Source organism: Arvicola amphibius, chromosome 8 (assembly GCF_903992535.2).
Source record: "Arvicola amphibius chromosome 8, mArvAmp1.2, whole genome shotgun sequence".
Classification (NCBI taxonomy): Eukaryota; Metazoa; Chordata; class Mammalia; order Rodentia; family Cricetidae; genus Arvicola; species Arvicola amphibius.
The window spans coordinates 18,955,383-18,976,852 of record NC_052054.1 but is presented as its reverse complement, the minus strand read 5'-3'; the positions used below and the strand labels follow the sequence as shown (position 1 = coordinate 18,976,852).

Sequence of the window (21,470 nt, the reverse complement as noted above, 5' to 3'; positions counted from 1 at the left end):
AGTTGTCTAAGGGGGCAGCAGTTGAGTTAGGGGTTGAGAATTTCCACTCTGTTGTGAGTTGCTTTGGTTTTCAGTCTGGAGGAGGAGATGGCCTTTTCTCTCTCAAGCCTGAATTCTCCTGCATAAAGTGGGAACATTTTCAGAGACCTACCCTGCCAGAGGCAAATGGACTGAGTGCTTTGTTATTATTTTCTCTTACGTAACTCCTTTGGAAAAAAGGGATATCCCTGAGAAACCTGCCGTCCCCCAGCAGTTAACAGCTGTTCATCGAAGTGAATGATTGGGGGGAAACAGCAAAGAACTGCCCTCTTGAGCCCCTGTCTGCCCTGGAAACACTGGAGAGGGTCATTCTTACCCCACCTCGCTGAACAAACGACTGTCTCAAGATCATGGCATGACGAGATCAAGACTTGAAGTTATTTTTCTTTTCAAGGTCTATAGTTTTGCTCTTTTGTGCATTGGTTTGCTTAAACAGAGCCCCTACCGTCTAGAAATATTTATACCACTTAAAATGATAGCAAACAGTAGTCAAGGGTCCTTAGCTTAAGAGATCTCTCAAAATAGTGGAGCCAGAATTAGAATTTAGCTTAATTTATGTAAAGGTGAGAAATTTTAACATTCAAAAAATTCGCTGTTGTAATGTCCAAATTGTTCATATTAGTGCTGATATGTTTAAAGTGCTCGAAGCAAACTTGAGCATACTCACTAGAATTGTGAGCACACTCACTAGAACTGTGGACACACTCACTAGAATTGTGAGCATACTCACAATACTAAAGTTTAGATAACTTGAGGAAGGCCATATAGTTATGACATTTTACAAGCGATAGATACACATTTACAATTATGCACAATTTTCTCTGTGATTCCCAACACTAAGAATGACACCGCAATGAGCAGACAGTTGATAGGAAAAGACAGGAATTTGTGAAATATGTAATGCATGAGTTAAGGTCAACTAAGGCAATGAATTTGAGAATCTGATTACTGAACATACTAAGAAATGAGAGTAGGAAGGGCTATAAACACTTTACAAAGGGAGCTATCCTTCCAACTTCTATTATTGCATTTGTTTTGCTTTGAGTCAGGGCCTCGTGTAATTCAGACTGGTCATGGACTAAGAATTACTCTCACCCTCTGACCCTTCTGGGCTCCGCCTCGCAGGTGTTTGGAATCACAGGCACGTGCCACTACACCTGGCTGGGAAGTTTGAATTTTTTTTAAATTGTACTGCAAAACCAGTCTCATGATAGAAATAATATTTGTACATATGCTTATGCAAATCCCAGCACTTAGGCAATATTTATTTATATGACTGAAAGACAGCAGGCTGACCATCTGCTGGCCAAAAGTCTAAGGACCAAACTGCTCCCAAATCTGAAGGATTTTGAACAGCAGCAGAAGTGAAAAGTTCCACGTTATATAATTGTTTCATGTGAGGAACGTGCAAGACTATTGGATAGAGTTCCCACAAGGTGATGTGTGTGAGGTGTGTGTGCAAAGCAAATAAACTTTCCGTGTAGTTCAAACTCAGGTCTCAGTCCCTTCATCAAAGTAGCCCCTCCTGGTTATGCAAATTTTTCCAATTCCCCACTCCAGCAATCTGAAACCGGGTCCAAGGCAAAACTGGGCAAGGGCGACTCAGTTTCGAGACACCAGTTTTCCTGCATAAGGAGCAGTTCTGGGGAGAGAGGCTTATGCAAATTCATATGCCATGTGGAACAACTTGGACCATAGTTATCAAAAATGCTTATCAGAGGAGTATTATGATACTTTATGAGATCGTTATTTTTATTAGTCATTAAAGTTATATTCGGAGTATGGCTGACAATAACAATGGCTTCATGTATGCTGGTTGCATAAATAAGAATGATGCCATCATGTCTTCTTCTTCTTCTTCTTCTTCTTCTTCTTCTTCTTCTTCTTCTTCTTCTTCTCCTTCTCCTTCTCCTTCTCCTCCTCCTCCTCCTCCTCCTCCTCCTCCTCCTCCTCCTCCTCCTTCGCCATGCCTTTGTTATTTTCACAGAAAAGATTCTGATGCTGATACTATAAGATCTTTTAGAGTTGACTGTGATGGGCAAAGTGTATTTGTTGGTGACCTGGGATGCATATAGTATATCCTATTAAATTATTTTAATTCTATTTTTTGTATAACATTGCTGGTTTTAGAAATATAAAATCCTGAGTGAATAGGAAATAACCCTCATAATTTTGTGGGGTATTCCGTCTTTCTTTCTCACTTTCTTTTTAAATCGACTTCTCAGATCTTGCAGTATGAAATGTCCTTTCTCATTGTTATAGACAGCAAATGCTTTCAAGGTTAATTCTTTAAGTCAGCAGAACTGAAATTCTTTTGGCAACAAAATAATTCTGAATACTAGTAGGAAATTTATGGATTTCAATTAGAGTTTGTAGTGTATCATAATTCCACTTTTATATTCCATGCAGTTCAGTGTTTTGGATTTTTAATGGGGCCAGCGCAGTAATAATAAAAATGATTCAAAATGCACCCAGTAATTACAGAGATTTGCTGTTGCCTCTGCATTAAAAATGATGATGATTTATGCCCAGCGAAACTGTGGTCTGCTGCTCTGTGTAGGGTAAGTCTCGCTATTAAGCTGCTTATTAGTTATGGTCAGTGATTTAAGGCTTAAGAGCTACATTAGAGGCTGTAAAATTATTTATTTCTTAATAGATAATAGTAAATTTGAAACAGACGTTAGGTTAATTATAATCTTGTACATTAAAGAATGGGTATTAGCCCTTTGTCTCTTCTTAGGTCCTTTAAAATTCATTTCAAGTGAATGGGAGAAGTTGGAGAGGGAACCTGGTCTGGTCGTTTCTGCCCCCTGCTTTGCAGGCAGTGAATGTACCTTGTTTTAACCTCTCGCCATGGGTTTTCACCAGCTAAGCAAGTGCTGCTCTTCATTGTGGTTTGTCAGACTTCCAGGTTCACGTTTTTTAAAAGAGACTGAGAAGCCACAGAGGTGGGATCCTCTGATTAGGGTGGGATCAGTGAGAGGTGCTGGTGGAAACATACTTATGAATAAACACATTTATTTGCTTTTGCTGGAGGAAGCTTTTCATTATTTCTATTTTTAGTAATCATGTAGAGATTTGCATGTACAGAGGTCTGTTCAAATACACGTATGAAAATTAGGATTTATGCTTCTTATAGTTTGATATAAGAAATAATTCACTTTAGGTATAAGGATGGAGCAGAAGAGGAAATCCTGGGACTCACTGTGTAGACCAGGCTGGTCCCAAACTCACAGTGATCTACCTGGGACTCACTGTATAGAATAGGCTGGTCCCAAACTCACAGAGATCTACCTGGGACTCACTGTATAGAATAGGCTGGTCCCAAACTCACAGAGATCTACCTGGGACTCACTGTGTAGACCAGGATGGTCCCAAACTCACAGAGATCTACCTGGGACTCACTGTGTAGACCAGGATGGTCCCAAACTCACAGAGATCTACCTGCCTCCACCTCCCAACTTTGTTGGGATTAAAAGTGAATCACCATGCTTGGCCTAGAACATACATTTCTTGTAGCATGAACTAAGTTTGACACATGAGTTCCTGTGTGATGCTTAGGTATTATACTAAAGGATCTGAGGAAGACAGGCTCTATCAGGCTGTGGTTGACACAGTTGAGAAGACTTCTGAGCACCCAGAATAAGTCAGGCTGTCTTTTAGTGAGAAAATGTCTGGGCTCCCTCAACCTCTAACTCAAAACCATAACATATTAAATGTTCATTTAGGACTGGACAGAGTCCTGGGTGGTGTCTCTGAAAGCTTTCTCCCATCTTATGACTCAGGGATCCATGGTCCTCGTATGACTTATCTCAACACTGTTTTCTAGAGTGAGGCAGGATGTGACTGGTTATTTCTGACTCCATCCCACGGACCGTAACTCCATTCATGGGCCACCATCTACTGGTCAGTGAGGCTAGGAACCAGACTAAAGCCTTTCTCTGTATTAACAGCATTGGATGGACATGATTTTTCATGTCCCACACTATGTAAATGCTTCTGAAATATCAGCGTATGATCTCATGAATTCACAATGAAGAAACTACCATGAATATGTGACATCTTTATTTCATGATCTCCCCGCTACTCCTGATCCACATGCTAATTAATGAAAAGAAAATCAGTTGCTTTGCCCAGATTCCTATCGCCGTGGCTCAGTGTGTGCTCGTTTATCCTGGTCTTTTTGACTCTTCCTTCCTTCACAGCCATTGGTTGCATCCCCTAAGCATACCTTGCTCAGTGGGCTGATGATGTTTCCAATTAGTCTGCCCCACGTTGGGCCCAGCCTCTCCATCACTGACCTCCTTACTCTGTCCCACGTGAATTCCTTCCTTTCAGGAGAATTAATGGTGCACATTCGAAAGATGGGAAAGAGCCATTATTTAGCCGTTTAGCAGAACACTGAAGTTGATAAATCCAGTTACATGTGGTATTAGTTTTCTATTACTGCATAATTAATTACCATAAACTTAGTGGCTAAAAATAATGCCCATTTATCATCTCACCATTTTGTAGGTTAAAATTCTGGGCTTGATCAAGTTCCCTGCTCAAAGCTAGATTCAAGGTCTGAGCTGGATCGGACTCTGGTGGAAGTGTGGAGGAGGGCTATGCTTGTGAACTCATTTAGGTTTTCAGATGAATTCAGCTCCTTGTAGCTGTAGAGGTGGGGTCTCCACATTATGCTGGTTGGTAGCCACATCGCACTCTCCAAATCGAGCAGCTGCCTCCTCTCCTTTGTACGTGGCTTCCACTGGGTTCTAAGTAGCAATGGTATGTTGTCTTTTCCAAGTTCACATCTCTTGGATTTCTTATTCTCCAGAGAGAGAGAATCAAGGTGCTTTAAAGGGTTAACAGGATTAGCTGATTAGCGATTTCCCTGCTGTTGTGTACTATAACCACCTCCTGGACATGCACCTCATCACGTATTCACAAGCTCCTCTTCCACTGACTTAGGAAGGACAATTCTCCAAGAAGGAGAATCACAAGGTCGGTCACAGAACTCTGTCTACCATGCATGTCTCCAAGATAAGGTAGGAAGGGCATACTGTTCAGTGGAACGCTGCACTTCTGCCCAAGTACAGACTGAGAAAGAGATTCTTCAATGAAAATTAGTTGTGAGGGTGTCTGAAGTTAATCAGGAGAAAGAATGAACTGTTTTTGGTCCACAGAAAATGCCAAAACCCAGCCCAACCCAAGCCAAACCAAGCAAAAACTGCAAAACCAAGAAAACAAACACACCAACAAGAAAACTCAAAACAAGAAACAGATAATGGCCATATAAAATAATTTGCATAGCTTTAAAATTGCCCATGATATTGACAAAATTTTACTTAATGAGTGCAATTATTTTTATATATGGAATTGAAAATTGATTTGACGAGGAATGGGGAGTGAAGAGAATGCAGAGGGTAACATCACAGTAGAGAGGTGACACCCTCAGAGTGGAGGACGCTGCTGCTGACTTTTATTAAAAGCCATGCTTCAATTGTACATGCGTGGTTTAATGGTTTTCTTCTTTGCGGCCAGCACATCATCTCCCCATTGCATTGCTTCCTTGCTATTTTCACAGAACATGACAGAGTTTGAAGTTATCTCGGTTACTGACATGTCTAATTGCTTGTTGTCTACATTTAAACTCGAATATAAAATGATAAGCATTATGTCTGCTACCACCCTTACCCTGGCAGGGAATACAGAGATCCAATTCCTGTCAGAGTTCTGTTCTTAACTTGCTTAAATGTCGTTTCGTCAGTGATTTCTAAGAACTGAGACACCAGAGCAGCTATAACAGGGATAAATGCACATATCGAATCTAAATGAGATCAGGTTGCCTTCAAAGGTATGCCCATGCCTTATTTTCTCCTTGGAAGCAAACTTTCCTGGAACTGAACATTTAGGTTTTAGAAACTGTTTATTTTTTAATTTAAAACCATTTCTTTGAGCCATGTGCTAAAAGAAAATATGGTATCACAAACAGTCTTGCACAGGGAGCCCAGAGTGAACTGGTTTCCTGACTTCTGCTTTCTGCCTTCAAATGTACGGCATAGTCTCTCTCTCTCTCTCTCTCTCTCTCTCTCTCTCTCTCTCTCTCTCTCTCTCTCTCTCTCTCTCACACACACACACACACACACACACACACTCTCTCTCTCCCTGAATTTACATGTGAGCACATGCTTGCCCACACATGTCCAGAGGTCTGTTTCAGGAATCTTCCTCTATTTTTTTCTCCACTAGTGTCTCTCATTGAATCTGGTGTTTGGTACTTCAGCTGGATGGACTTCAGTGAGCCCCCAAGATCTACCTGTCTGTGTCTTCCAGGTGTACAGACAAGTTCCACCAGCCCAGCTTTTCGGGCGGATGTGGGGACTGAAACACACATCTTCATGCTGGTTGTTCCCCCATGGAGCTACCTCCCCAGTCTATGATGTGGTGTTGTGGTGTGTTCTGTCAGTGCACTCTTAGTAACCTCTCCTGCCCTGCTTCTCCTCAAAGGGGTATTAAGTGCCCTTGCCCTTTAAACTATGACATGCTCTGGTCAAGGAAAGCTCTGGAGGACTGGTGTGGGCTTATCCTGATCAGCATCTTTACAACCCCATAAAAAAAATCTTAATTTAAATCTCTTCCTTTAGTCTTAGAACAGACAGTACTCCTGAGAGAGATGGTTTGGTCAACTCTGTACCTCAGCAAAGAAAATAGCATGGAACTATAGCTGACCCCAAGTAGACTTGTAAGAAATAATATGAGTGAGAAATAAGCCTTTGTTGCAAACTATTGAAATGCTGGGCCATTTGTTACTGCAGCATAATTGGACCATCCTGACTGATACAGATGGCCTGGCTCTTGTGTGCATCACTTCAGAAGACCTTGGCCTTAAGTCTTATTCTAGCCACTGCTGAGCAAGCGATTCCACACAGACTTCAGCTGACATCACCTAGGTCCGAGCTGACAGCTCATTGGTTTAGGCCCCTTGCTTGCTTGGTGTTTTAGCTCCAGCATCTTCGCTCACTGTCGTGTGCTCCCTACTGGAGCTGACTAAGCACTCACATGGATAAGCAGGAAGTGCAAGGGACTTTGACAAGTGGGTAATAGGAGCTGCTGGAGAAATGTTTCCCTCCTTGCTCTCTTCATGCAAGATTCTGAGCCTTGTTTCTCAAGGCTCCTGGGAAAGCAGCACGTAATTGAGCACAGTGGATAATTCCATTGTACATCCTGTACTGGCTTCTTCTCCATTGCTTCATTCTTTTCTCCCTCCTTCTATGCTCAGGAATTACATTCCTAAAAAAACTCCTGCCTGGGGGCCTTGGTCTCAGCCTTTGCTTCCTGAAGGAATAAGACTCAGTCAGTCTTCAGCTGAACCAGTCTAAGCATTAGCTACCACCACAGCGAATGAGTTACATAATTCTGCTGTGTAAATGACTATACTGTATATTTGCGGAAACTTCAAAATACGATGATTTTGTTAGTTACATTAGAAGTTATTTTTATTAGATGTGATGGTCCCAATATCAGTCACCCCCCAGCCCCAGGCACATAGCTAATCTACTTTCATGAGGATATTAGTTCTTAGTCATGACATAGCACATCAGTCTTAGTTGGATGGAATCCATGTTTGCTCGTTTGAGTTGCTGGCTTTCTACGGTGTGGCAAGACCTTGAAAAGATTGTGTAGCCTAGAATAAACAAACTTTTGCTTCTCCTTTTTTACTTCCTAAGTACTGGGATTATAGTATATATGACATTATGACCAGTTTATGCACTGTTGGGGACTGAAACCCGCATTTAATGCATTTTAGACAAGAACTGTACCAACTGAGCTGCATCCACAGCCCAAATCTACTGATTATGGGACTGGGATTTGGAATACAACATTGAGAGAAAAGCTTAAGTGTTAAGCACAGTGGGGGTTTTGGCAGCACTATTACCTTAAAATCCTTGGTTGTTCTTCAGCTCTGAGTCGTCAGTCCACCATCAGTACCTTGTAGTGATGAGGGATTCTCTTCTGTATGCTGTGAATTACCATTGGTTAATAAAGGACTGCTTTGGACCTATAGCAGAGCAGAACTTAGGTAGGCGGGGAAAACTAAACTGAATGCTGGGAGAAGGAAGGCAGAGTACAGAGAAGCCATGTAGACCTGCTGGAGATGGATGCCAGAACTTTAGCCAGTAAGCCACAGCCTCGTGGTGATGCACAGAGTAACAGAAATGGGTTAAATTAATATGTAAGAGTTAGCCAATAAGAAGCTAGAGCTAATGGGCCAAGCAGTGACTTAATTAATACAGTTTCTGTATGATTATTTCAGTTCTGGGCAGCTAGGATGAACAAGCGGCCTCCTCACAACATTGTAGGACAGTTTTATTTGGGGGGGACCATAGAAATTGCTGTTTTGTTTGGGAATTGAGTTGGCTATATTCCAATAGATCCTAGGCTCTGCTACTCCACTGCTTCCTCTTCAGTCTGTCATGGCAAATCTCAAAAGCACAACATAGTAGGACAGAGGGTATCTCCATATCACCCAGCCAAGTCTTTATTTCATATATCAAAAAACAGGTCTATAGGTATTAAAGAAGTTGGTACATTTTGTGGTATAGGGGAGAGGCATGAGTAGGGAACCATTGGGAAGATGCCATTCCCTTTCTGACATAATTAAATTCTTGATTGCGATGCTCTTAAATGAACCATGAAATCCGAAGCACTTGCTCTGCAAGTGTGATTTCTAACTGTGGCTTTTTTTTCTGACCCCCCTTCCCCCCAAATCTGAATGTGAAGGTGTCAGATGCATAACTAATCTTAGCCGAGTCTATATTAAGAAACCTGCAAGGTGTCTTTATTTAACTTGCATATTTCGTGAATGTAATGTAGTGTTAAGTAGCATGATTTCGCACATTGCTCTGAAAATAAAAGCAGCTTCCTTAATGGGAAAGGTTACTTTGCATTTAAGTTTCAACAGATATGAGAAATACAGAAGTAAAACATGAATACATGTGGTCACAGCAGTTGTGTGTGTGTGTGTGTGTGGTGTGTGCACACATGCATGCTTGCACACGTACACAAGCTCAAGCTTGCATTTTAGGTGCATAAAAGCCAGTGCTTGGACTGTGTCCTGTGTCACACAGAACAGGGGGATTCTAGAATCCTTTTATCCTACTGTAAGTTTTCTGAAAATTCTTCATCCCAGTGGGCTGTAATTTTGCTTAGGGATACCTCCATGGTTCTGCACTTAGTTACAGGAGAGGCAAGGACTTTCTATTTCATCCTGGGATCTCAGTTTCTGCAGAAACTCTCAGGGATTATCTGTAGGTCTGTTGAATGTCTTTGCTGCAGCAGGGGCAAATTACTGAAGGTAGTGAACAATGGCATTTCAAGACCCAACTGCGGAAGAATGCATGAGGGCGAACTGGCAACTCTGAGTCGAGAGAATAACTATTAGCCTCTCCCAATGCTACTCCAGCCTCTTCCTGCCTGTTACCCACCACTCAGTGCAAGCATAGAGAGATCACTCATGTCACACTTGAAATTAAAACTCTGCCTCTTGGCTTTTGCTCATTTAGCCCATTTGTCAACTAAAAAAAAATCTGAACATTCCATTGCACTCACTGGGCAAGTGCTCTAAATCTAAAGGCAGCAGGGCCTTGACTTAATGCAAAAGATCCCATATCTCTTCGGCACAAACTCGCTCCATAAATGGCATGCTTTATGTAAATATGTTTGAAGTTCTTGAATTCCTGGTCACCTTTAAAACAGTATTTTTTCTTAATAAAAAGACAATAGGAAAGAAATAAACATGTCATATTGTAATGTGTGGATGTGCGCATGTGCATGCACACATGTACCTGTAGGGAAAGCCTACAGTTTCTGAAACAAAGAGGTCTTTATGCTTCAACAAGCTGAGGACTATGTCTGTGGCAGTTATGTTCTATAGGGCATGCTTCACAATGCTAAATGAAATTTTGAAAGTTAATGGCTAAACAGTGCTTAAAGCACACACATTACTCATGATCTATTTTAACAATATTGTGGGTGACTAACTCAATAATGCTGCCGAACACCCATTATGGTTTTGTTCAGAAGCTATGCCTGAGAATCTATGCCTCCTTAGGGGTGAGTTTGCATTCCTCAGTGACTGAACAAAAATGTATAATTTCGTGTCTCTGTACAGGGAGGATGCTTACACGATGTCAGGTATTGCTCCAAACAGTACTTGCCACAGCCCTCAGTGACGTGGGACAGGATGGTGTCCATACTTTGACAGCAGGTTCACTGAAACAGTAGTGAGTTTGGATGGACACAAAGACATCTAGGAAGAAACGAGCTTGGGGCTGAATCCAGCCTTGAACTACTCCCACCAGTGGTTCTCACAGCTGTCCTTGGATGAAAGAACAAGTAGGTTCCAGAGCTACCTAGAGGCTGACTGGCCGTCTAAGACCCCTCTGTCCCCTCTTCTAGCCACCCTGCTTCTACGTCCGCATTCACTTCACATCCATATCCACACCTATCCCAGCAGCGGGCAGAGAGGTGAGCTCTTCTCTCTTTTATCTGTTTGATGCTCTGCTTGCTCTTCTTCTCCTGGGTACCAGCACTGCCTAACAGCTAGTGTGCCTGGTTGAGAACTCCAGCGTATGACGGAAGGTGGCCTGCTTTCCATGCCTGGCTGCTGCAGGTAGCCCCTTCACACCTCCTCCAAGTTCAGACAGGTGAGGTCAGCCCCCTGAGGGTTGGCCCGTGGACTTTGTATGTGCTGCTCTTTCAAAGGCCTGAGATGCTAGCCCAGGAGAGCTGGCTCTGAAGGGTCTCTTTTTTCCCCTGCCAAAATCAGAGACAAAGAGAGTCATGGAAATACTACAACTCCCCTGAGCCCTTCCTTCTGGCTGCCACTAAACATGCTAATACGCCCTGGATGGAATTGCTAAAGAGGATTACTGCACTTGTCTTGCTTGCCTGCCCATTTCAATTTGGCAGGTGAGGTCAAGGCCCAGCAGAGGCCACACTTCAGTGTTTGTGGGCTGAGTGTGGATGCTGGGAGAACACGATAATTCTGATAAAGCAGAAATGCCCGAGTCAATTCAAAAGCCCTTGCTATTTTCAAGGCTGGCAAGCTAAGCCCCCAAGAGAAGTGTGCAGTTGTGAGCAGACCAGCCATCTTTGCATATCTTCTCACCAGACAGGAAAGGGCATCTCCTCTGTAAGACAGGAAGGTCCCAGGTCTGTCGGACTAATCCAGATGGGAGGCCAGGAGGATAAGTGTGAAGTGATTGTCCGGGAGGTGTTGTCGTGTGAAAGGGCAAAGTATAATATATTCAGGACTGAGGACTCGGTCTGAGACTCGCTGTGATCTCTCTGGTCTGGGGTGTCTAGGAATGAAATAGCGCAGTGGGCCTCAAAGTGTGTTCTGAAGACCCCCCCCCCCCCGCAGGGTGTCCTCCAGGGGACTTTGAGATATAATGTCCCGAAGATGCCATGTTATTATCTGCTTTTTCACTGTGTAGATACATGCGTCGTCAGAAAAGCAATGGCGGCACAACTGCTGTCACATTAATACTGTCTCTGGACTCCACTCCTCTACCACACAGTCACAAACACAAACGAACCATTCTCCACCAGAACAGCCTTGATGACGCAATAGGATGAATAATGAAACTATGAGTTCATTTCATCTCAGCCTTTGTGTATGATCCCCCCCCCCCCCCCCGTTCTGAATTCTGCGTGACAAAATGGAAGTCCCACTGGGAGTGCGAAGGGTCCTGTTTCCATGCCGGACATTGATATTGTCTGTTGCTCTGTCGCCTGAACACGCGTCTCTATGCAGTAGCATTTTCCCCAAGAGAGAGCTGCTGTGGGCAAGTCACGAGTATTCAGACTGGGATACTTGGAAGATTTTACTGAAAAGAGATAAAGTGAATCCAGTATTTTCCTTTTCTTTAAAAAAAAAATTCTGTGCGTGTGTGTGTATGTGTGTGTGTGTGTGTGTGTAAGCATGTGTGTGCAGTTGTTCAGAGGGTCCTGAAGAGGGGGTCAGATTCCCTGGAGCTGGAGTTGCAGGGAGTTGTGAGCTGCCATGTGGATATAGGGAACTGAATGTAGATCTTCTACAAGATAGCTAGATCTTAACTGCTGAGTCATCTCTAGCCCTTGAACATGGTATTTTTAAGAAAGACAACAGATAATATTTATTATTGATGATGAAGTATGTATGTTTAAGGGGAAAACAGAAATCTAGAAAACTCTTGAAAGTTCCTATTTTAGTGTTCCTTTTTCTTTAATAAGTGGATTTTTAATTTTATTTTTTAATTTAGTGAATGTATATGTTCATAAATATATAATATATACATAAATATATTATAGTCCTTAATGCATTTTTATAAATTATGTTTTCCATAATCCAAGCAATCTATGAATAGGAAGAGGCCAAGATTTTCCATATATATAATTAGTGATTTAAACAAAATCAAAATAAGCATTTTACACAATAGCTAAATACTTTGCGTAACATTGCAAGTTCTGTGTGAATAAAATTCCCCTTCACTAAAAATCACATTTACATACACTTTCTAAAAACAACAAAGCAGTTAAAACTATCCCTAAGAGCATCTGACGAATTCTCTGTGTTGCTGAAAGTGCTGTGTGTTTGTTACCTAAGGGTGTGGTGACAGCTATCAACAGCTGTGTGGCTTGAAACAACAGAGAGCTTTCCTATCCTGCTTCTGGAGGCTGAAGGAAAGCACCATGGGGTCAGGGAGACTGGATTCCTCTACAGACACAGAAGGGAGCCTCCTTTCTTGTCCTTCTGGACCCTCTGGTGTCTCTAGCTCTCTGGGCATCTGGGGCTCACTCCTGTCTCCACGTTTCCCTTCAGATGACTGCTTCATCTCTTCATGTGAAGACACCAGGCATGGGGTTTAGGGACCACCTAAAATCCCCTGTGGTTTTAACTCAGATCTGTGACAAATGCCAACGAAAAAACCCTGTTTCTCACCGAGGTTCCATTCTTAGGATTCTTGGACTAATTCTCAGCTACTACAGATTGCAAATCCAGCTTGACTGTCCTGAGCAGATGTAATTTGATAAGGTGGAACTTGCCAAAGGGCAGAACTGTTCTGCCCTGGATATCAGCTTTCCCAGAGTAGCCCATCTGCATCTCAAAGCCTTAGCTTCTCCATTTGTTTATTAATTGGGCTCTGGCTCACTAACAAGCTGGTGTGAAGTGGGGAGAGATTATATGTAAGCACACATTTGCAACATGGTGCCTGCCAAGGAAAGAGTTCTCTCAGTAAATAGTAATAGTGTATGTCCTATCATGGGTTAGTAAATAGTGAGCATTATCGTATGCGCTAGGAGCCTTCTGAAATGCCAAATGTATTAGTGAGCAGAGGAAACAGACACGTAGGTTGACGGTGACTTCAAAGATTGTTAATAAATAGTAATGCATGATGCTGCTACAAGTAGGACAAGGAGACAGGGATGGGGAAAGCGGAGTGACAGGACCCTGAGTGAGTGGCCCAGGGCACTGAGTAGACATCAGTGCCACCAGGAGCTTGAAATTGAAGGAGTATGTTTCAAGGAACTACCCTAGAGGACCAAGCTCTCAGAAGCACACTCCCTGGGCTCTCCAATCTTCTGTGTTGTATTCATGGGCCTGTACTTGGTTCCCATTTGGGTGCCATTTGGAGACCTTGTAGGGCAGAGAGAAACCCTTAAAAGCCCCTCACACTGTCATTCTGTGCCATCCCATCTGATCTGCTTTCTCGCAGCAAACCAGCTCCCTGTGGGAAGTGGGCTGGGTGGACTTCAGTCTTGAACCTTCTCCTTAGAGTTCTATTGCCCATCCTGCAGCCAGTCTTGGCCCATCCCTGCTGAAGAAGGAACCAGTACCTTCTCACGAGCTGCCCTTCTCCTGACCTCAGAAGTGCTGCTATCTGAGACTCTCTGATCCTTTGTCTCTAGGTTTTCCTGAAGCATCGTCCCTCTTCCCCCTATGACTCCCCCTCCCCTGTTTATCACTCTTGACCTCAGCCATCCTTATAGCCCTTCACTGCCTGTGTCAACTCCACTGAATCCCTTCACTCGGGTCTGGAACCGTGGCCAAGCTCCCTGTCTGTTCTAAACTCATTACCACTTCTTGTCCTCAGCCATATTATTACAATTCTGAAAAGAGAGATGACCTAACTTTGGGCTCCTGTTCTGACTGGCTGTTAATTATTACAAAACAACAGACGACATGATGCAGAATCCCCTGAGTTAAATTCCTGAGTCTTTGTTACTGATGGAAGAGATAGATGAGGCTCTGACTCCAGGCCTCAGAAGCTCCTGCAGCACCAGCTGTCCCTGGCTGACCTCAGTCCTGCAGGTTATTCTGTGTGTTGGAAGTCATTTCACTCCAAGCACTCGGGGCTGAGGGCTGCAAAGCAGCTTTTTAAACTTTTGAAAAAGTTGGGAATTTACATAACTATTCAGTGGGAAAAATTATACCATCAGTTAATGCCCCAAGGATAGCATAGACAAAGATGCTTTTGCTTTTTAACCTCCGAGTGTGTTTGTGAGAGTTTTATGAATAATAAGTGGGTAGGAAAATTCCCAGGCAGCCTCTCTAGTATAGTGTGCATTTGATGAAAAGTTGTGGATAAGTCAGAGAGTGAAGATTTAAAATGTTTGTGTCCAGAGGAGTCATGGAAGGGCAGTTCTTCCTAATCTGTTTAATTCATTCCAGAAAGAAAGCATTAAGTCATCCCCTAGCACACAAGGATGGAGACAGATTGGATAATCATCAGGAACTGTTCATCGTTTGACTGAAGACATTTAGGTATTTGCTTCCAAAGGGGGGAAAAAAAAAACATCGATACTTCTATAGAATCTAAGGGAATCTACTCAGTAAGGCTTCCCTAGAATAGAAGGCAGCTGAAGGCATTTTATATGCCAACTGTCTGCTCAATAGCACATCACATCTTCTTTCTTCTTGGGGCCAGAAGTCAGTCCGAGCATCCCCAAGCAAAATGCTGAAGGGAAGAACTAAAATGGCCATGAAGACCCACGCAAGCCTAGTGGATCCGTGAAGCTTTTTCTCTATGCAAGTGAAGGAAAATGGGATCCCAGCGGACTTTTTAGATTAAAATCTTGCAACAGGAGCTTGTTTCAAAGAGACATATGCAAGAATGATACTATAGATGGTTCTAGTGATTGTAACCATGAACAAACACACAGAGACAACATTCCTAGAAAGATGCAGGTCTGAACAGAGGTTTGTGCTCTCAGAGCTTTCCATAGAACCAGGCTGTGCTTGCCTCTTCTCTAAGAACAGCCCTGCCTTTCTTTGCTCAATAATAATGGCCAGTATGTCATGGCCGAATAACAAAAACCCTAGCTTTAGTATGTTATAAAGTTAAAAACAAAACGAAACTAAAACTATCACGAAGCATCTAGATTTTCAACTTTGGTCTCATTTTTTATCATCTAGAAGACACTGTTTATCCTTAAATTAAGTTTGTGGTTTTTTTTTATAAGTGACTCAGCTCCCCCCAATGAAGAAAAAGATAATTAATTATTCAAGAAAACCACTTTTTTTGAGTAACTAAACATGGAGCACGTGTGGTGTGGCTATCGGATTGGCATCTGTGGCTGTTCTTTAGAGTAATATCAAAGTTGAGACTAACTTCCCAGGATGGGTTAGCTTGCACCACAGAGCTCTGATTGTCTGTAATCAGGGGAAGAACCACAAGCCCCAAAGAGTAACAGACTTCAAGTTGGCTAAAAATCAGAATAATCAAGCTGGGAAAAATAAGAAATCTTGATTTTTAAGCACAGAATAACGGTTTCTTTGTGGGTTGAGCTGCGTTTCCCATCACAGCCCCGAACCCTCTGTGTGCATGCACTGTTTCTCAGAGCATGGCTATAGTGTTGGTAGAGATGCAGAGACAGTGATTGCCAGATCCTTGAAGAAGGAGCCTCGACTCAAACCTAGAACAGACACGACTAAGAAAGAACCAGCGTAGACCAAGAACTAGGCCTGTAGGAGGCCTGTGGGTCTCTCATGTGGAGACTGAGGGTGCCCTCCAAGTTGGCGAGGAGAGTCACAGAAAGGACCCACCAGAATGTAACCCTTCAGCAGTGCTGGCCTAGTGATTTTGGAGATGATAATTTAGCAGGTTGTAAAAAAAAAAGTTACTGGCCACCTTTTAAAGTTTGCTATGATTATTTTTAAATTTATCTTACTCTTTTAAGGCAGGGTCTCACTTTGCAGCCCTGGCTTGTCTATGTAGACCAGGCCGGTCTCTTATTTTTCAGACTTTGTCTCAAAGTACTAGGACGACGGACGTGTACTACCATACCCAGCAAGATATTCATCCCCACCCCCACCCTCTTTCTAGCTCACACTCCCCCTCCCCCCATCTCTCTCTCTTTTTCTGTCTGTCTGTCCATACGGTCTCATGTAGTCAGGCTGATCTCAAGCTCTCCATAGAGTTCTGATTGTCCTGTGTCCTTTTTGAGTGCTGGGAATACAGGTGTCTGCCACCACACTTAGCTTAACACGATGCTGAGGGTAAAACCATTCTTTCAATCTTTTAACGCATCTGGTCTTTAAAAACAAGAAAACTCAAGCTGTTTTAAGATCTGAAGCCAACATAGTTAGTATTCATTCTTCCTAAGGTTGGGTTTGAAGAAGATTGAGAGCACACCAGATACAATGTTGCTTTCATGATTCTTCTTTGCATTTCTCCTCCAGTGCTGAGAACTGAAGTCTGTACCTCACACATGTTAGGTGCGCAGTGTGCCATGGAGACCCATCTTCATCTCACTTTCAGGATGGTTAAACCAACCTTGCTCACTAACCAAGGAAAAGGGCACACTTAACTCTGACTTAACATTATTATACAGATACATAGTCATCAAATATATTGATAGTTTCCTTGGTGGAATGAAGAGAGACCCATTTTTCATTGTAGGAGAATGCCAGGTAACTTAGGGGGAAACTAGCAATGGGAAAATAAAAAGAATAAGGTGTGGGAACTGTGCTACCGAATGCGGGTTTGACCCTAAGAGGTCTTTGTTATTTGCTTAGCTAGCTGGGATTCTGAGTCTGCTCATTTTTATTTCATTTGAGTGGGTCTTTCGAGGGCTGCATGAAGCCACAATGTACATCAGCCATCAGAGTCCTGAGAGCATTTGTAACAGGGGAAATATTAACATTTCCCAAGTCGTGATGCAACACGGCCTCTGCTAATTGCTGTTCTCTGTGGCTGCTCTCCCAACTTGAAGCTCTCCATAACCCAACTATGGAAATCCTGTTTGTCGGCCTCTCGCGCTTTTCCCTCGGGAAGGAAAAATAGCAAAATTGCAAGACTCAGCTTGTTAAGTGAATTTGCTTTGCTTTTGTGGAACCAAAGACAAGTGAGATATCGGAGGCTGTTGGTTTGTGGTTAGATTTGTGAAATGACTTCATGCTCCCTCCCAGTTGCCAAAAAAGTTTAATGTGGAGACGGTCAGTACTTGAAGGACGACAGCCTGTCCAAAGGCATTTACTCTCTTCAAATGTCCCTGGAACATGTGAGGCCATGAAGGCTGTTTAGGTAACTTCATTCAGAGTTCTGCCTCCTTTAGGGCAGGTGTATAAAAGGGACCTGTTCGTTCTCAGCCAGGGGCTGTCTTCCTCCGAGTGACTGCTAACATCCTAAGTTGAGTCTCTTTCTGATGCTCGCTCTTCTTGATACCAAGAGCTAGTTACCGTGAGCCACACAGTAAATAGAATTGTTGTTGCTAATATCCTGTCATTTATTTGTCGACTACAGCATTACACAATGAAGAAAACCTGCACCTTTGTGTTACAATGATCTCTCCTCTCTAGGACTTCACCTTACTCCCCTGCTGCCCTCCAGACCATCTCAACAACTTTGCTTGTCAAGATAGATTAAAGGTTATGCTACCACAGATGGCAACAGGAAGCGATTTTAATAGAAGTATTAAATTAGGCTAGATTTTTAAAAAGTGACTTTTGAATATATTAATTATTAGTAAAACTTTCTTAGAGTTTGAGCCAAATGCCAACCCAGTAGACAATAAATAGTTTTCTCTCTGGAAGGAAGAACGATGAAGCTTGGTCGGTAATACTTCCTACCAGCTTAAATTACCCGATGGTGTCTCCCAGACTAACAGACTAACCGATAATGTGGCAGTCAGCAAGTGGCCATTGCAAGAGCAAGGGTGAGAATTCCACGTTCTGAGAAAAACTTTAGAGAGGGGTGTAGAATTGTCCTCTAAAGGGGTCCTCTGCAATATGATTTACATTTGGGGGCGTTGCTAAGTTTCAAAGACTAAACTTCTGTAAAAGGGTGGAGTGAGAGATAGATTAGGAAAACCAACATATACAGCCTTTCCCAAAAGACCCTTTTCTCATAAACAGCAGCAGCAACAACAACAAAACCCAAACCAAACAGTTGGAGTCGGGAAATCCAAAACCAGGGAATAGTCTTAGGTTTCTTTGTCACTTCACCTCTCCTTTTCTCCTCTCTTTGTCCTTCCTGGTCCTGTCAGGGGACTCCCAGCACACGGCAGAGTGTAATGGATGGGCAGAAAAGTATCATCTGTGGCTGCCTTGCAGTTTTAGAGGAGTCAGTGTGACAATAAAGGGGTTAACACGTCAACACCTGGCAGAACCTGGAGATGATTAATGTGTTGTAGACCTGAGGCCCTGGACGCCGATGACCACATAGCAAATGCATTCTGCTGGGCTACTGCTCTGACAGAAATCCTTATTCATCCACCTCCAGCTCCTGCTTCTGAAATGCCTTGCAGAGAAAGTCATTGTTTATGCATACAAATGATAATGATTAAAGATGATTGTGAATCGTCTTTATTTTGGAAGATGCATTCTGAATTAGCACTGGCGTCTACTGTTACAAGTCGAATACAAAAGTTCCCTTTGCACGTGAGATAGGCAGTCATTAGCATTCGGAGCGTCTGCAGGATGTTAACTAAGGCTCTGTTATTAAGAGTTGCTAACACATGTATTCAACAATGTGATTGAGAAATCCAAATTATTGCAAGGTAGATTTGAGGTTTTCATTTTCCTTTTTTCACAAGGTATATATAAGAAAAAAAAGTAGACCATTTAAAAATAAACCAAAGGCTTTAGAAGAATATAGTGCGTTCTCCATTTATTATCATAAAAGAGAAAATGAGTGTAGAAGAAACAGAAGCACTGAATGTTGTTTTTCAAAACTCTACAGGGTAACCAGAAAGGGACAAGCCTGGCTTGAAGGCAGGAACAGGCATCCGTGGTGAACTAGGGGAAGGATGGGTAAAACAGAACCTCAGTAACCCAGATATGTTCAAATCCACAGGTCCCAATGGCCGGCATCCTAGCGTACTTAATGAATTGGCCGAAGTCATCACAGAACCGCTAGCTTTCATTTTTGAGAGCCCGTGGAGGACTGATGAGGTGCTGAAGACTGGAAAAGGGCATATTTAGAATCTCCTTTCACAAAGGGAACTGGATGGTGACTCTGGAAACACTCATCAGCTTAAATTTTTGACTTGGAAATTTCTGGAATAACCAACTTAGTAAGCTGAGTAACTTACGTGTAGCTAGTAGTAAGGCAGCGACGTGCTGCCCACGAAAATCCATTGAACTTGGTTTAAAAGGACACTCCATGTGGGAAGAAGTTCAATACATCTCTTGAAATTTCTCTCCTTTGCTCTTTGAATTTTTCAACGTAATAGACGGGGTTGATTAAGACTTGTGGGTAATTACTAATTTTAAGTATTCCATACCAAAAAAGTTTTCTTACAATAGCTAATTAATTATATCACTTCCAAGTTAGCCTCTATCTCAAGAACAGTAAATTTTATTTTATATTTTAACATACAATTTATTCTACTTTGTCTAGAGCTCTGCTTTTTATCAAGTTATGATATGTCATATAATCCTATATAGTTTGGTGAAGGAACTTTTACTTTAGGTGCTTCATATAATGAGTTCACATATAAATAACACTGACATATTGAGGAAGAAATTCTTTTCTAACTTTTTAAATTTAATCTGGTGGAGGTATGCTGTTCCATTAGGAGTGCCATGTCCTGACATGATATTGAACACATGAGTTGTTTTATTCTTCCTTGCCTGGAGACTTCCCCAGCCTCCCCCTTCCCAAGTTGCCTTGTATCATCTCCCTCTCTTTGGTAGGCTTTTGATACCAGTTTTGGGGCAGGGACGTGACCTGTGGCAGTAGGCAAGAGGAGCCTTGTCCATGGACAGGTACTTGAGGAAGATAGAGGGAAATGGGTGGGAGTAAGGAAATTAACACAACTCTGGAGTTTGGGGGTTTATTTTGTTTTTTTCATGTCTCATCATTATTCCCTTTGGATGTTGTTAGTTTGATTTCCTGCTAAGAAAATGCAATAGTGAAGATGGGGTCTGATCTTAGGTGAGAGAAGGCTATGGGAGATTAAGCACTGCCAGCAAACTGCTGGGGCTGGCAAGTTTAGAGAGCCCCTCAGCTGTCCTGTATTGCAGAATTGTCCCTTCGCCACTCAGAAGTACATCAAAGGTGCAATCTTATGTCACTAAAATTATAGATAAGAGCAGGAAACCTTTAAAGGCAAGAGATTGGCATTCACCTTGTCTCTTGGAACAGGTAGGCGATTAAGAAGGGATGAGATTTCCAAAGGCATTCATGGTACGATGCTGTTTTTAAAATCTAAAATTTAAACACTCAAGCTGCCTTCAGAGATGAATTTAGCACTCTGCAAAGCCTCTCTCGAGATTAAATACAGATGTAAGGAAATTAACTCCCAAGAGCATGTTGTAAGTGGCTCCTTCTCCGATACAATCAACCGCTTCGTCACCTTTTCGAATAAGCTGGTCTTTAAAGATACCTGTTAGACTTTTTTTTTAAATAAGAGGTGTGGGTGTCTGCATAGATCACTGATATGATTTATTGTGATAATGAATTGCTTCCTAGTTGAGACCTCATTTCCAGGTGCCACATCCGTGACAGATTTATTTCACAGATGTCCATTTGCATGCATTTGTTGAACTGCGGCTAGTAAGGACCCAATTTCTGAAAAAAATCTATTATTTACCCTAGAGGCAATAAGAATAAAATCCTTTGCAACCAAAAAGGGCTCTCACATCCTTTCAAGTTTTATTTTCCATTTGAATGACGTCTGACTTCAATTATTGGGCTGAATTTAAATCTTGTTTCTATGCCACTATTGGAATTCGAAATTAACAATAACCTACCTGAATTATGAGTCACAATTTAAGATGGTAGAATAGCCAGTGGGTCTGAAAGATTTCTTGGGTAAAAAGAGGAGAATAAAACTCTATGGAGAGAATCAGTGAGAAGAAGCGTGCTGGTTTTTCCTGTGCATTAAATCAGAATGAGGGAAGACAGCATACCAAAAGAACTCTGCCCTTGAATTGTTCTATAGGGACTTATCTTTAG

General features: G+C 42.3%; 1 protein-coding gene across 1 annotated transcript in view; it reads left to right on the top strand.

The window, feature by feature from the left end:
* The window catches only part of Samd5 (sterile alpha motif domain containing 5), a 47,607-nt gene extending 28,161 nt beyond the window's left edge, over positions 1–19,446 (top strand). Inside the window, exon 2 of the mRNA XM_038341086.1 lies at positions 19,365–19,446. Coding sequence (XP_038197014.1) covers positions 19,365–19,427 — 63 coding nt within the window. The 3' untranslated portion in view covers positions 19,428–19,446. The remainder of the gene's footprint in view (positions 1–19,364) is intronic.
* Positions 19,447–21,470: the final 2,024 nt, after the last annotated feature.